Source organism: Portunus trituberculatus, chromosome 5 (assembly GCF_017591435.1).
Source record: "Portunus trituberculatus isolate SZX2019 chromosome 5, ASM1759143v1, whole genome shotgun sequence".
NCBI lineage: Eukaryota > Metazoa > Arthropoda > Malacostraca > Decapoda > Portunidae > Portunus > Portunus trituberculatus.
Window position 1 is genome coordinate 2,603,695 of NC_059259.1, and position 15,000 is coordinate 2,618,694.

The following is a 15,000-nucleotide window of genomic DNA, read 5'->3' on the forward strand; positions in this document are numbered from 1 at the left end:
TATGGCATTAAAAAAGTCAAGTGGTAAAACAAAGCATGTGTATAAGTTTAATTGCAAATAAATTAGAACTTAACAGGCTAATGTTGTTTACAAGTGTTGGATGACCTATGATTGCCAGGGATCTTGTTGTGTTTTGGCCTCTTCTTCCATGTTTTAATGCTTATATACTGTATTTGATGGCTCATAAGATGCATGGGCTCATGAAACGTACCCAGTTTTGACAGACATTGATAAAAAAAAATAAATAAATAAAAAAAAATAAATAAATAAATAAATAAATGAGCAGATTTAAGGTATTAATATGAAGTATAGGATTTCACCTGATATTTAAACTTACATATGCATTTAGATTATTATTAGAACCTGATATTTTGCATTTAAAAACTTTAATATTTGCTGGTAGCCTACATACTAATTTTGTTGTAAGATGTAAACATATACCTGGCATATGGCATTAGCACTGACTGCGAGAAACTACAGGGCTAATAATCATATTCCTTTATCATGATTTTTTTTTTTTACATTTATGCAGGTTAAGACAGGTGCAATTTGAATTGTATGAAAGTCTCTAACATCAAAGAGTAACAGCATCACACCGTAAAAAATGCAGTGAAGCTTGCCAGTATCAAGATCAAGATCATCGATGTGGAGCACCTGAATGAGAGACTGGTTGAGAATGTGTGGAGTGCTGCCGAGAATCAGATAGGGTATGTGAGAGTAGGTAGGAGAAAAAGAGTATGCAAACCATGGTGGAACAGTGAAATCAGAGAGGCCAGGAAGGAGCGAAAGAGAATGAGTAGGCAGTGTAGATGGTTGAGAAAAAAGAGACATGAAAGTGATGAGGCAGAGACTGAGTACCTGAATGCATGGGAAGAATATGTGAAACAACAGAGACTCACAAGGCGAATGATAATGGAAGATAAAGTGAACTGTGAAAGGAGTGTGATTGAATCTTTAAGAGAGAAAGGCATGGAAGGTGGCCGTGAATGGTACAAGTTCATGAGAGGCGAGAATATGTCAGAGAATGTTGGTGTGGACAGTCTGAAAGTGAATGGGGAAGTTATAACAGAGAAGAATGAGATCAGGGAGGCAATTAGACAGTTCTAGGAAGAGGTGGGTGGTGTAGGTGAAGTGTTTGGTGTGAGAGAAGGATGTGTGACTCTGGAGATGAAGAATGCAGATGAACTGAATGAGAGAATCAGCAAGGAGGAGGTAGAGATGTGTGAAAAGGCAGAAAAATGGAAAGGCAGCAGGTTTAGACGGGATACCATATGAGATGTATAAAAATGGTGGGAGGTTGTTATTGACAGGATGACTGAGGTGTTTAACCAGGTGTGGGAGGAAGAGAGGGTGCCAAGAATGTGGAATGAATGCAGGGTGACTCTGTTGCATAAGGGAGGACACAAGAGTAAGAATGAACTGAAGAACTATAGGCCGATTGCATTATTAAACACAGTAGGTAAATTATTTAGTGGAGTGCTGAATGAGAGATTGTGTAAATGGATTGAGCGAGCTGGAGTGTTAGGTGAGGAACAGAATGGTTTCCGTGTGGACAGGAGGGCTGAGGATAACTTGTTTGTGGTAAATGAAATGATTGAGAAAAAAGAAAGGAGGAGGCAAATTGTATTTAGGTTTTTGGATATAGAAAAAGCTATGATAGGGTGGATAGAGAAATGCTAGTCAGAGTCTTAGGAAAGATTGGGTTGAGTGAAAAAATAATCAACATAGTGCATAGCATGTATGTTGACACCAAAGCTAAATACAGACTAGGAGATATAGAGACAGACTGGGTGAAGAGTGAGAGAGGAGTTAGGCAAGGATGTATTCTGTCACCAACCCTTTTCAGTTTGTATACAGAGGAGTTAGCAGCCAGATTGAGAAGAATGAATGCAGGAGTAAGAGTGGGAAATGAGAAGATAGGTGTGCTCCTTTATGCAGATGATGTGGTGGTCATGAGTGAGTCAGCAGTTGAGTTGCAGAGAATGCTAGATGTTGTGGATGGATATGGGAGAGACTTTGGAGTTAGGTTTAGTAGTGAGAAAAGTAAGGTGATGATAGTGAATAGGTCTGAGGATGAAAGCAATGCAGTATGGAAAATTGGAGAGAATGAGATGAATCAGGCACGAGAATATAAGTACTTGGGGATGTGGGTGAGTCCAAGTGGGTGTGAAAAGACAAAGAATGAAAAGTTAGGTTTAGTGAATCAGTGGGTAGGACGATTGGGGAGTGCAGCAAGAATGAGAGCAAGCAAATATGATGTGCTGAGAGAGGTGTGGAAGAGTGTGGCGGTGCCCAGCATAATGTATGGTATGGATGTGATTGCATGGAATGAAAGTGAAATTGACAAGCTAGAAGTGGGACAAAATAGAATAGGTAGAATGGCACTGAATGCTCCAAGGTACACAGCAGTAGAAGCTTTGAGAGGGGATATGGGATGGAGCACCTTTAGGGAAAGACTAGTTAAAGCCACACTTAGATACAAGGTCAGGCTGGAAAGAATGGATGAGGAAAGAATAGTGAGGAAGGTGTACCTGTGGAATGAAAGTGGGAGTCAGTGGAGGAAGAGGTGCATGAGAATGACAGAGAGGAGTGGTTTACAAGTGGTATGGGGATGAGAATGGCTGGGAGGAATCAAAGTGAGCGTGAATGGATCGTGACAAGAGGAGGCAGGGTAGGAACTGAATGGGATGCAAGGAAATGGAAGAGTGAGATAGACAGAGAGGTGAAGTGGGTGGGACTGAATATATGGAAGAATGGGATGGAACGAAAGAGTACCCTGGAATGGTACAAGGAAAAGGAAGCCCGATGTATGAAAGGTGGTATGATGGCAGCCTGGGTGGTGACCTTCTCTTCCGAGCTAGGGCACAGTGTATGGATGTGAATGCAAGGAACTACAGGTGGTCTGAGTCCCGCAGCAAGGTGTGCCAGATGTGTGACATGGGGGAGGACGAGACGGTGGAGCATGTCATGCTGGAGTGTGAGAAGTATGAAAGAGACAGGCATGAGATGATGCAAGTGATCTTGAGTGAATTGGGGCATAATAGGAATGAAAGAGTGGAGAAGACAGGAAGGGAATGGATGGTGTTGCTGCTGGGACTGTGTAGCGAGACAAGTGAAAGGATGATGGAGGCTGTGAAGGAGTATCTGGAAAGAATGTGGCGAGCGAGGTGTAGGGATCATTAATGAAGAGAAATGCTACTTTTTTTTCTGTTTTGTCTTTTTGTCCTCTTTTGCCTGGCTCTAGCGATCCCGAGCCACCTGCAGCCAAGATCAAAAGGCGTGGCTCATGTGGAGATCACGATCTTACCGAGCCACCTGTAGCATCAATGACCTATCAAGATCTTGAAAGAGAGATATCTTGTGGTGCAGTATATACCAATCATCACTTTGTTTACATGTGAGAAGATGTCTGGAGTTTAATTTTATAGCCTCTGTTGCCATACAGTTACCAGCAACCACTTCCTCAATACTGATCTTTGGTCTCATTGGACGCAGGCTGATTCCCTGAGACTATTTTTGGAGAAAAGGTGCGTTTTATGAGTCATCAAATGCAGTAATCGTTCTGTGCAGTGTAATTCATTGTCATCAAAACTGAGGGGAAGTGGTACAAGATAGCATGTGAATCTATGTATTACCGACAAATCAGAAATTATTAGGACGACTGAATCTAGCGTGTATGATGAATATAGTGTTAAGAAACAAACAGTAAGTGATATTTGCAAGTCTAAAGCCAAACTGAAAGAATATGCGGTGAAATTATGTATATCATGTGTGCATGGATAACACTTTTTATGGACCGTTCTAGATCGGTCAAGGATGTAATGAGAGAGTCTGGGATGAGTGAGGATTTGTTTAATTTCTATTCAGTTCGGTTGGTATCCACTGCTAAGGCATTTAGAACACGAATGGTCAAGGGAAAACCTTAGAAAAGCACTTGGTTGGCTACGTGTATCTACTTTTTCTAAACATTATAACAAGACCATTTTGTCTGTGGGTTCCTTTGGACAGAATATTCTAAAGTCACATGCTGGGAACACGTAATGATCTGTTTCTTATAACTGGTTGTTTATTGCTTTATGCATAGACATGTATATATGCACATTCGGTGTTTCACCCTTTTTGTTATGATGGGGATGAGGCTATGAACAGTCATGCATGACACCCACAGCTGATGAGGAATTATAAGATTATCGAGGAATTATAAGATTATCATAACTTACATTAGTAAGTGTGCGATAAACAAGGATCCTCTTAGGCTGTTCTGTCCAACAAAGCGTGGTCATGCATGCCCGCCAGTCCTATTTCAATTTGTATCCTTTGGATTTTGGGGAGACTATTTATTAAATAGCTGATGCTAGTATGTTTAATGTTTTGAAATTGAACCAGATTATATGTTACCTTTTTTGAGAGTGGTTATTGTCATTCCACGCATTTCTGTATATGGATTTGTTGTCATTTACTCCTGTCAACTCTCCGATAACCTAAATTCAATGTTATGCTTTGTAAGTGGTTGTTTTTTCTGGTGATGTGGCCCACCACATCTTTTCATCCCAACTCCGGATGAAATATGGCTTTGGTATCAGCGCACCATAAGTCACACATGACCATGTATAGTTGGACAGCACAGCCTTAGGGGAACCTCAACCATCGTACACTTACCAAGGTAAGTTATGATGATATAATTCATGTGTTATGTCACCTGTACTGATCTGGTAACCTCAAATTAAAAAGTTAAATGTCAACTCTTCTCACTCAAAAGTCTTGTGGTTCCTTGGATTTTATTCTCCCTTCTTAGGAAGACACTTCACATCTGTTTCCAAGCATATGAATTGTTTTCCTCTTTGGTAATATAGGAAGCTACTTTAAAAGTATATGAATTGTCTTTAAATTTTTTTCTGATAAAAATCTGCCAATTTTGTATATTTAGCAGACTAGTGATGGGATTGAAAGGCTTATATTGGTCAACAAAGCAAAGATTTAAGATTTCTTTTTCTTAGTGAGCCAAGGAAAAACAATTCTTGTGACTTAACAAGTGGCATTTATATAAAACACTTTATTGTAAAAATATGAATAAATCAAATACTGACACTACAGTCTCTTTCTGGTCAACTCATCCTTCACAGAATGGTGATCACATTGTGCATCCACTAACTGAGGCGTCTCTCTCAAGGATGGTGTAATATAGTATAAGAAAAAAAAAATGAGGCATTTCACCTACAATACTTTTTGATATTTTTCTGATGACCATCAGACTCACTATGGCTCAGTGGCAATTTCTGAGCAGTAAGGTGTGTGATCTTCATATTCCTACTACATTTTTTCAGTCTGACATGCAAGACATTATTATGAGAAAATTGTTGGAAATGACTTATTTAAGAAAATTTCCCTTATTCTGGAAAACTGCTTACCTTGAAGTTATAGTCTTCACATAGTGGAGCAAGAAGACCTTTGTTTGCCTCTGTCAGTTCCTCCAGTTTGGCTCGCTCAGCTTCATTCAGTTCACTAGGTGGAGACATGTGTAGTGACAGGAGAGGAGAAGAATACTCTGCCCGGATGGCAGTGTTCATCAGGGTGTCCATGACTGATGAGCTGCGAGTTGAAGGGTACGTTAGCATACAAAAACATAAGATGAGGGAAGATATGAGAAGCTGTAAGCCTTTCAGGGCTATATGTTGCAGTCAATGCAAGAAACATACCTATAACCATTTATGATCCCCATTCATGAATATATGATCTTATTATTATATAACAACATCCAACAAAAAATATTTGTGGATTGGAGCTCCTAATCTAAAAAGTTGAAGAAATATATAAAAGATTAAGCAGTAAAATGAGCAATAGCATCAAAGCTAGGGAAGCATATATGTCCCTACGTCAGACTGCCCTTTCTCACCAAAACACAGATGTCTGAGGCAATTGAAAGTATCCACTTTTATGTTCCCTCTTATTTCCTCTACCTCATTTTCGTTCCAAAGCTGGATGTTGCCTCTATGTGAGCAATGACTTGACTTGCTCTAGTGCCCACACAATTCAATCTTTCGAGTTTTCACCATTGGGCTTCAACTCAAAAGTCACTCTCTAACTAAATTTATTTGTGTTGGCTATCTCTCCCTAAACTCTTCTGACTATAAGAAATTCTTTAACTACTTAATTTATGAAGTGGAGCATATTCTGTCTCTGTATCCTTTAGTGGAGATCTCCATCCTTGGAGATTTCAATGTTCGCCACCAGCTATGGCTTTCCTTTGCCTCCTAACTTCATAACTTAGAGCAACTGATGCAAAACCCTATTCATATTCCTGACCGTCTTTGGGAAACGCCCAACATTCTCGATCTTTTCCTTATCTCTAATTCTTATGCTTATGCTGCTACCTTATCTTCTCTGTTGGGTTCCTCTGATCACAATTTCATATCTGTATCTTGTCCTATTTCTTTAATCCCTCCTCAGGATCCTCCAAAGCAGAGACATTTTGCCTCTGCCAATTCAGGAGAACCTGAAGAGGTACTATGCAGATTTTCCCTGGATTGATTACTTTTTCCGTGTTAAAAACACATCTCTGTGTGCTGAGCACATAACAGAGATGATAGTGCCTGGCATGGAGGCGTACATTCCTCAAACTTTTTCTCAACCTAAACTTTGGTTTAACACAGGCTGTTTTCATGCTATGCATGATAGAGAGGTTGTCCACAAAAGATACTTGAGCCTTCCATTACTTGAATCTTATGCACTTTATATTTCCGGCTGGAATCATGCCAAGTCTGTTCTTCAACTTGCGTAAGACTCCTTCATTAATAGAAAATGTAAAAATTTTTCTAAATCAAACTGCCCTCAAGATTTTTGGAGTCTGGCAAAGACATCTCCAATAACTTTACTTCTTTCCCAGTTATGTTTCATCCTGATGGCACTGATCTGCCATCACTTTGATGTCTGCATCTTTTTTTTTTTTTTTTTTCAAGTTACAGCCTAGCGCCTGTAGGTGTACTTGAAGAGTATGTATGGGAAGTGCTGTTCAGCTTCCACACATTAGTGGCGCAAACAATTATATTTATAATAGTACCAATATTAAGGCCCATATCACCACCCAAGCACATCTTTGGTGTAACCTGGGTATCATGGTGACATGTACGGGACTTTAAACCACTCGACAGATGGCAAAATTTCAAGATGGTACATGGTGGACGTCTGCCTGATTCCATGCATTTACCCATGTTTAGCTGCGTTTTAGTAATTTCAAGGGATATTCCAGTTCATGTGGTTGTAGTGTGTACTCAGATGAGGAAAGGAAACAACTGAGTAATCTAATTTTAGCCATGAAGTTATTTCAGTTTAGCGGCTCAAATGCCTAGTTTTTACGTGACAACCTTTCATAACTTGAAGTTAAAGGTGGCCCTTTTTTTTCTAATATTTTGTTGCCTTTGGCAAGTTTCCCTCTTGCATTAAAATAAAAGAGAATAAGCAGCGTCAAACCTAATATAAAACAATGTCTCTTCCTATCTGCTCTTAGCTGAGTCTAAGGTTTCCGTCCATAGTTTAGGATTAATTTTATTGGGGATAGAGTTTGAGGAACTTCCTTCAACTCAACATAATCGTGACCGCACACTGGAATGGCATTTTCTGACAATTCTTGTGCCGGTTTCAAGCAATACTGTTTTCCCAAGTCTAGTTTACTTGCATTATCCCAGTTTAGTTTAATTCTAGTTACAAGATCTGTGAAGAAATCAAGGGGTTTGTGTAGCATGGCAGACTCAGATACGCCACATAACGCTCTTCGTCACCATAGAAATACGTCATACGTTACAAAATTTTTTTTGTGTGCTGGGAAAGCAACACCTCAAAGTCCAGCTGGGTTATGCTAACTACAAGGGGAGGCTTTGGGTTCCTTCTTCCTGAAGGAGTGGAATTGGGAGTGGGAGATGCCATGTTTATGCACTCTGTCTCAGTCTTAATTCTATTATCACAGATGTTGCCTGTTTTCACAGCCTATCCTTTGTGAAATATCCCACACCTGAGACCAGATGTAGTAACCGGCCCTCAGGCTAGTCACACATAGAGTTGTCTACTTCATTCTGTTTACATGTTCCTTCAGGTTAGGCAAAGTGACTAAAAGCAAGTGTGTTCTTCCTTGGGATATTTCATAAACAGTTCAAAACCAACAAAATTTATTACTTAACATATAAATCAACACAATATCCAAACACAAAAGCAGGAGTGTGCAAAATAACCACATTTTACTAAGTATTCTCTATCAATTATAGTTCCATTAATCCTTGAACATATAGTATATTGTATCTCAATTTCTTCATCTCACTTTCACCAAATCATCCTAATAGCTCTGCATCTATCTCTGTGATCACTGCATGTGAAGGATCACCAAGTGTTCCAAGTCCACAGTATATATATATATATATATATATATATATATATATATATATATATATATATATATATATATATATATATATATATATATATATATATATATATATATATATATATATATATATATATATATATATATATATATATATATATATATATATATATATATGTACGAGACTACGGATCCTAGGAAAATTAGTCAAGTTGCTATTTACTGTTAAGGCAAGGCAGAAGAGGACCCCAGTCTTCACGGTGCCTATAACTACACCAAATGAAAAATTATAATGATCCTAGTACTCTATGGGTTAAGATGGTGTGTGAACTCATCTTTTGCCTGTCCTTATATTCACATGTTTTTACAGAACTTACACACTATCAGTGATCGTCACTATTAGTTAACCTTAAGCTTGAAAGTTCCACTATTTCTTCCATGTAATTCTCCCTGAGACACTGGGGGATTCACTGCCCTCATTCTTGTATTATTTCTTGGTCCAGGCTGTCTCATAACTTATAACCATTCACTCTGGTGTGCCTGGAATTTCATGATTTCCTTTCTAATCACACCTTATCACTAAGTTTGATACACTACATGTTTCTTATGGAGTATTCATCCTAATAGAAACTTGTTTAAGCTCTTTAGCACGGACTGTCTTCCTTTGTGGTGCCTGTGAGGTGCTAGTGTGTCACAGTAGCCTCACGGCACGTGTTTATGTTCCTTGTCTAAACCCACCACACGACCATATCTCACCGCACTTGCATGATCCTTTTTTTGTCCATATGTACCACCAGTCTAGGGGCCCACACTATCACTTTCGTTTGCCCCCTACAATTGTTTACATCTCCCATTGTGTCCTGATTCCTTATACTCACTTGCCTAGCCATTTCATGCTCCACCATCTCCCGACACTATTGCCTAGAAAGAAGAGGTTGATAAATAATAGGATGAGAGTAGGTAATAGGGCAGTAACCTGAAGAACAACACTATTAATAGATTTAGGTGAAGAACAGTGGCCGCTTACCACAGCAGCAATAGAATGGTCAGGGAGAACACTTAAGATAAAGTATAAAGTTGCAGAGAAAAAAATAGAAACTGTAGGAGGAAATTTTTGAGATCAAAGGTTTGTGCTATACGCAATCAAAAGCTTTTGATATGTCTAAGGCAGCAGCAATTTTTTTTTTTTTTTTTTTTTTTTTTTTTTTGAGAACAGTGGGAGGGACCCTGTCAGGTCCATAAACCTTCTGAGGGTTTAGGCCAGCAAGAAAATGGAAAACATCATTACAAAGAATTTTAATAGAAAGCATGGAAAAATCAGAGGGAGGAGGAGAAGGAGGGACAAGCCCAGAAACATCCAAGGTAGAGTTATTAGCAAAAGTTCATCTTTAGAGAGAAATGGGATGGCAAATCGGTGCCATCAGGATGAAACATAACTGGGAAAGAAGTAAAGTTATTGGAGATGTCTTTGCCAGACTCCAAAAATCTTGAGGGCAGTTTGATTTAGAAAAATTTTTACATTTTCTATTAATGAAGGAGTCTTACGCAAGTTGAAGAACAGACTTGGCATGATTCCAGCCGGAAATATAAAGTGCATAAGATTCAAGTAATGGAAGGCTCAAGTATCTTTTGTGGACAACCTCTCTACCATGCATAGCATGAAAATAGCCTGTGTTAAACCAAAGTTTAGGTTGAGAAAAAGTTTGAGGAATGTATGCCTCCATGCCAGGCACTATCATCTCTGTTATGTGCTCAGCACACAGAGATGTGTTTTTAACACGGAAAAAGTAATCAATCCAGGGAAAATCTGCATAGTACCTCTTCAGGTTCTCCTGAATTGGCAGTGGCAAAATGTCTCTGCTTTGGAGGATCCGAGGAGGGATTAAAGAAATAGGACAAGATACAGATATGAAATTGTGATCAGAGAAACCCAACAGAGAAGATAAGGTAGCAGCATAAGCATAAGAATTAGAGATAAGGAAAAGATCGAGAATGTTGGGCGTTTCCCAAAGACGGTCAGGAATATGAATAGGGTTTTGCATCAGTTGCTCTAAGTTATGAAGTTAGGAGGCAAAGAAAAGCCATAGCTGGTGGCGAACATTGAAATCTCCAAGGATGGAGATCTCCACTAAAGGATACAGAGACAGAATATGCTCCACTTCATAAATTAAGTAGTTAAAGAATTTCTTATAGTCAGAAGAGTTTAGGGAGAGATAGCCAACACAAATAAATTTAGTTAGCAAAATTAAAGGGTACCCTTTGAAAGATATTTTCGAGTTAGAAGACATTTTATATACAGGCTGTAACAGCTGCACTACAAAATGTGTGGTGATCCCAGAGACTTGTGTGCCTGCAGTTTATACTGTAACATGGCCCTTAATGGTTTTTTTGATAAATTTAGCAATAAATATCAGTAATGATGAGTAAATGATGTCCTTTGATGTAATAAAGTATTATCATGAATTACTGCTGAAGTTTTCCCAAAATCTGCAAATTGTTTTGTGTATCCTGCATGTGTTGGACTGACTGCTGCAATCTTGTGTACATTCCTGTTACATATATGCAGCATATACATATACAGGTTGAACCTCCCAAATCCAGTAACTGCCGGACCTGAAGCTTGCTGGATTACGAAAAATTCTGGACTACAGGGGGTCCTTAAGTAAACACCCTAAAACACACTGCATAGTCTTAGTCAGCCTTGATTATAATTGTAACATTGTTTTAATACGATATATGTAAGCAGTACAAGCAAATATGCATGCAGAAAAATAAGGAAAATAGGTATATGCAGAAGGAATACATATTTAATTTTCTGGTAAATTTTCATTATTCTGAGAAATTAGAATTATTCCCACAAATTAAAATTATGCTGGATTAAAAGACTTGCTGGATTATGGAATTCTGGATTTGGGAGGTTTAACCTGTACATAAAACATCTGCAATTTAGAAAAAAAAATCTGGCAGTCTTCAAGTCCTGAGGTTGCCATATTTTTTGTAGTCAACTGTACCTGTAATAACAAATGTAAGAATAATTACCTTTCCTTAGAGTTTTTATCCTCAGGATGTAGTATTTCCATGGCTTCTCTTATGCTAAATCCTCCACACTCATCTCCTGAATCTGTTTGAGTTTCATTTGGATTGTGGTGATGAAGTGATATTGAATGGTGTGGCTGTGGCAAAGGTGATGTACTGTGTATCTCCGTGGGTATGTACTGTATTGAAGATGGTGTGGGTTGTATTGGCGGTGGTGTTTGATGTGACATGGATGATGTGTCATGAGGTGATGTGCGAAGGGGCAAAGGTTCAGGATGTGGTGATGACGTTGGATGTGGTGGTAGAGGATTATGATAGGACGGGTAATTGTGATGGTGGTGAGACAAGGTTAACTGGTTGTGTGGGTCACAGTGGTGATGGTGGTGATGGTGATTATGGAGGGCAGTAGCAGCAGTAGCAGCAGCTTCATCATCCATGTACTCAACCTGAAATTAATCAATAATATCAACATATCAAAACTGCACTAAAAAGGAACACAAATTAGTGTCCATAACTATTGCAGGAATGCATGTGTGCTTGGAAGCTGTAAACTATGTTGAGCTAGTACACTAATTATCTATCTATATGCCAGGCATAGTGTGACCCAGACAAGGCACCACAAACACATTTAACACACATCGTGACGACCATTCGAGGCAGACGCAAAAAGTAAGGGCTCCCGAGTGGGTTACATTGCTAACTCTTGACAACAAAGCTCAGCAAACCTGTTGATGTATTACAGGGGGAGAGGAGGCTAAGTTAGTGACCCTCTCTCCAAAGTTATATTGAATTTGCTTGTACTGAGGCCGAGAAGTATGGAAGGGAATGAGAACATAGACGGCACAGTCAACGCCAGTGTCTATGTAAGCAAGTGAGCCAAAACGAGAGGAGTTAAGGAGATTATTGAAACACCTCTGGGAATATGACAGCTGGGATATTGGAGTAAGGAAAGGGAATTTTCCGGATTTGAGGATAAAGAAAAGTTAACATGAGAAGGATGGTCACAATGGATAGAGAAATTCAAGTTTTAAAGGAGATGGTTATTGGGATTTTGAAAAAAAAGGATCAGCTGATCTCAGAAAACCTAGAGCTGAAGGAAAGATTTGAAAAGTTAGAGAGTACTGTTAAAATTAACAATGACATAAAGTAAACTCTGGAGGAAATACAAAGAGAAAACAGCGTTCTTAGGGCAAATGTGCGAACTATGAAGTGTAGCACTACAGGGACTTGAAGAAAGGCAAAACACTAAAGTGGAAACAGGAAAAGAAACAAGCAACACAAAACTAGAGGAATGGAAGATCTGGAAAAAAGAAAAAAAAGAAGAGAGTTTTGCTGAAGAAGCTAAACAACATATAAAAGAGAAAACGAAGAAGACAGTCAGTCATACAGGTGATCAAAGAATAGGAAGAATTAGTGAGAGATATGGTTGACAAAAAGAAGTGTATGGTTATACATGAACTAGAAGAAAAATGGAATCCAGTAAAATATTTGAGGGAGAAAGAAGAAAAAGGCATGGTAAATAAATTTATTTCAGTGGTTCAAGATGAAGAACAGAGTCTTGGGACATAAGTAGAAGAAATACACAAACTTGATAAATATAATGAGGGAACGAAAAGACCACTTAAAGTTAAAATGCGATGGCCAGTAGGGGTAGAAGAAACATTAGCGAAGACTAGAAAGCTGGCTGATAAGACAGAATATTACAATATTTGGGGAAAAAAAAAGAAATGAATCAGGTAGAAAGAAAGAGAGAACTGAAAAGTGAAAATAAGAAAAAAAAAAAAAAAAAAAACAGGGAAGGATAGAGAACGAGAAGAAATTCTACTGGAGAGTGCTAGACATGAGGCTGAAGAAATGGTATATTCAGCAAGGGAAAGGAAAGCATTAAGAGTCATGTATACAAACATAGATGGATGTATATCAGAAAGCTTGGAAGTGAAAGATCAGCCAAGAGTGTGACAATGTTGTGTTTCATTGTTTCATGCCAGTAAGCTGGTGCATGGCTGAAAAATAGCATCTACTGTTGAAAGCTGGGCAGGGTATCCTAATTATATAGTTGGGAGTGAGTGTATTTGTCCTCTCATACTGTTCTCTAACAACAAAATTTTAGTATTATAATTATATAGTTGGGGACCAGTATATATGTTCTCTCATACTGTTTTCTAACCTCTAAGTTTTGAAGTTATATGCCTACTCAAATTTTGCATTAATATTTCTTGTGTCTTTTGTCTGGTCATACAGAGTGAAGTCTACTGGCATTGATTATCATCAAAGTCAAGCTGACTCTTATGTAGTGTTTTGTTTAGATAACACATTGTACATGTTATGGCAACAGCTCTTCACGCTCCCCTCGCAAATCCTTTTTTTTATCTTTGTCTTGTACATCAGTATGCCATGTGACACCAAAGCGAAGCGAGAGGAGGTGAGTTAAATATCTACTACCTAAGGAATATCCTGAACAGAAGAAAAGTTTGACTCACCAGTGGCCCAACACCTTATACAATAATAACATAGCTTTATAAAGTGTATTGTACAACCCATGTACATGGCTCAGAGTGACCACAAATGGCCAAATACCTGAGAAAGCCTTACAATTTTCTTTTTTTTTTTGCGTGTTTTTGTATCACCCATGATTAACTCATTTATTAACCACCAGTGTACCAATACGAGAATGCATCATTGTTAATTCAAATTTGATCTTATTGGATATCCACCACTTGGCTACTTCACTGTTTCTACCATACTTGTGTGTTGGAACACTGGTGTACCACCTTCCCAATGACCACAAGTGACCCAATTGTATGAAATATTTTTGTTTCTCATTGGATGCAAGTTACTTCTATTTGTCTAAAAGCATTATGAATGCTGATCCATTTGATTCTTACCTGATGACCAGGTAAAGATTTGAGCTATTATATAGGTTTGTACATTTCACTGACAATACAGGTATTCCTCGATATACGATTGTAACTGATTCAGAAAAAATTCAAACATAAAGTAAATGATTGTATAGCAGACTTGAGAATGAGTACAAAAAATAATTATGTGTTCAGACTTTTATATGTACTCCCTAAAACCCATAAAAATCATGAAACATCATATATATAAATACAGTTATTGCATAAAGTAAAACAAATGTTACATGAATAAATTAAAACAAGACCAAAGCAATGAAATTCAGATACTTAGAATTTTTTAGTACTTAACTGCCATTGTAGTGTTGAATATCTTTATCCCTTTAACCCCTTACGTACATTTATTTTTTTACCTTCCTTCCCCCCCCTGGCCGACCATTTTCGGTTATTTTTCAACTTTCTCCAACGGATTTTTTTTTCTTATGGGATTATAGATCATATTTTTCTGCATCTGAACTCGAAAACCGCAACTCTCTAAGTGCTCTGCTTCGGCCGTGGCGAGCCGCCAGTCTGAAAAATGAAGAAATATCCTCCCTGCGGGCCAACAGAAAACGGGTGTTTCACCTGTCGAACGCAAGTTTTGCGTAAAAGTAATGAAAGATTGATGATTTGGATGTGTTGCACCACTCTAGAATGAGTGGTGTAATACAGGAAACATCATGACACCACGTGATGTCT

The 15,000-nt window shown here is 38.3% G+C and overlaps 1 protein-coding gene across 1 annotated transcript in view; it reads right to left on the bottom strand.

The window, feature by feature from the left end:
* LOC123515952 (nuclear hormone receptor HR96-like) overlaps nt 1-15,000 on the bottom strand; it is a 194,462-nt gene that overhangs the window by 50,206 nt on the left and 129,256 nt on the right. The window contains exons 6-7 of the mRNA XM_045274890.1: nt 11,411-11,853; nt 5,409-5,589 (exon numbers count right to left, since the gene is read on the bottom strand). Coding sequence (XP_045130825.1) covers nt 5,409-5,589; nt 11,411-11,853 — 624 coding nt within the window. The remainder of the gene's footprint in view (nt 1-5,408; nt 5,590-11,410; nt 11,854-15,000) is intronic.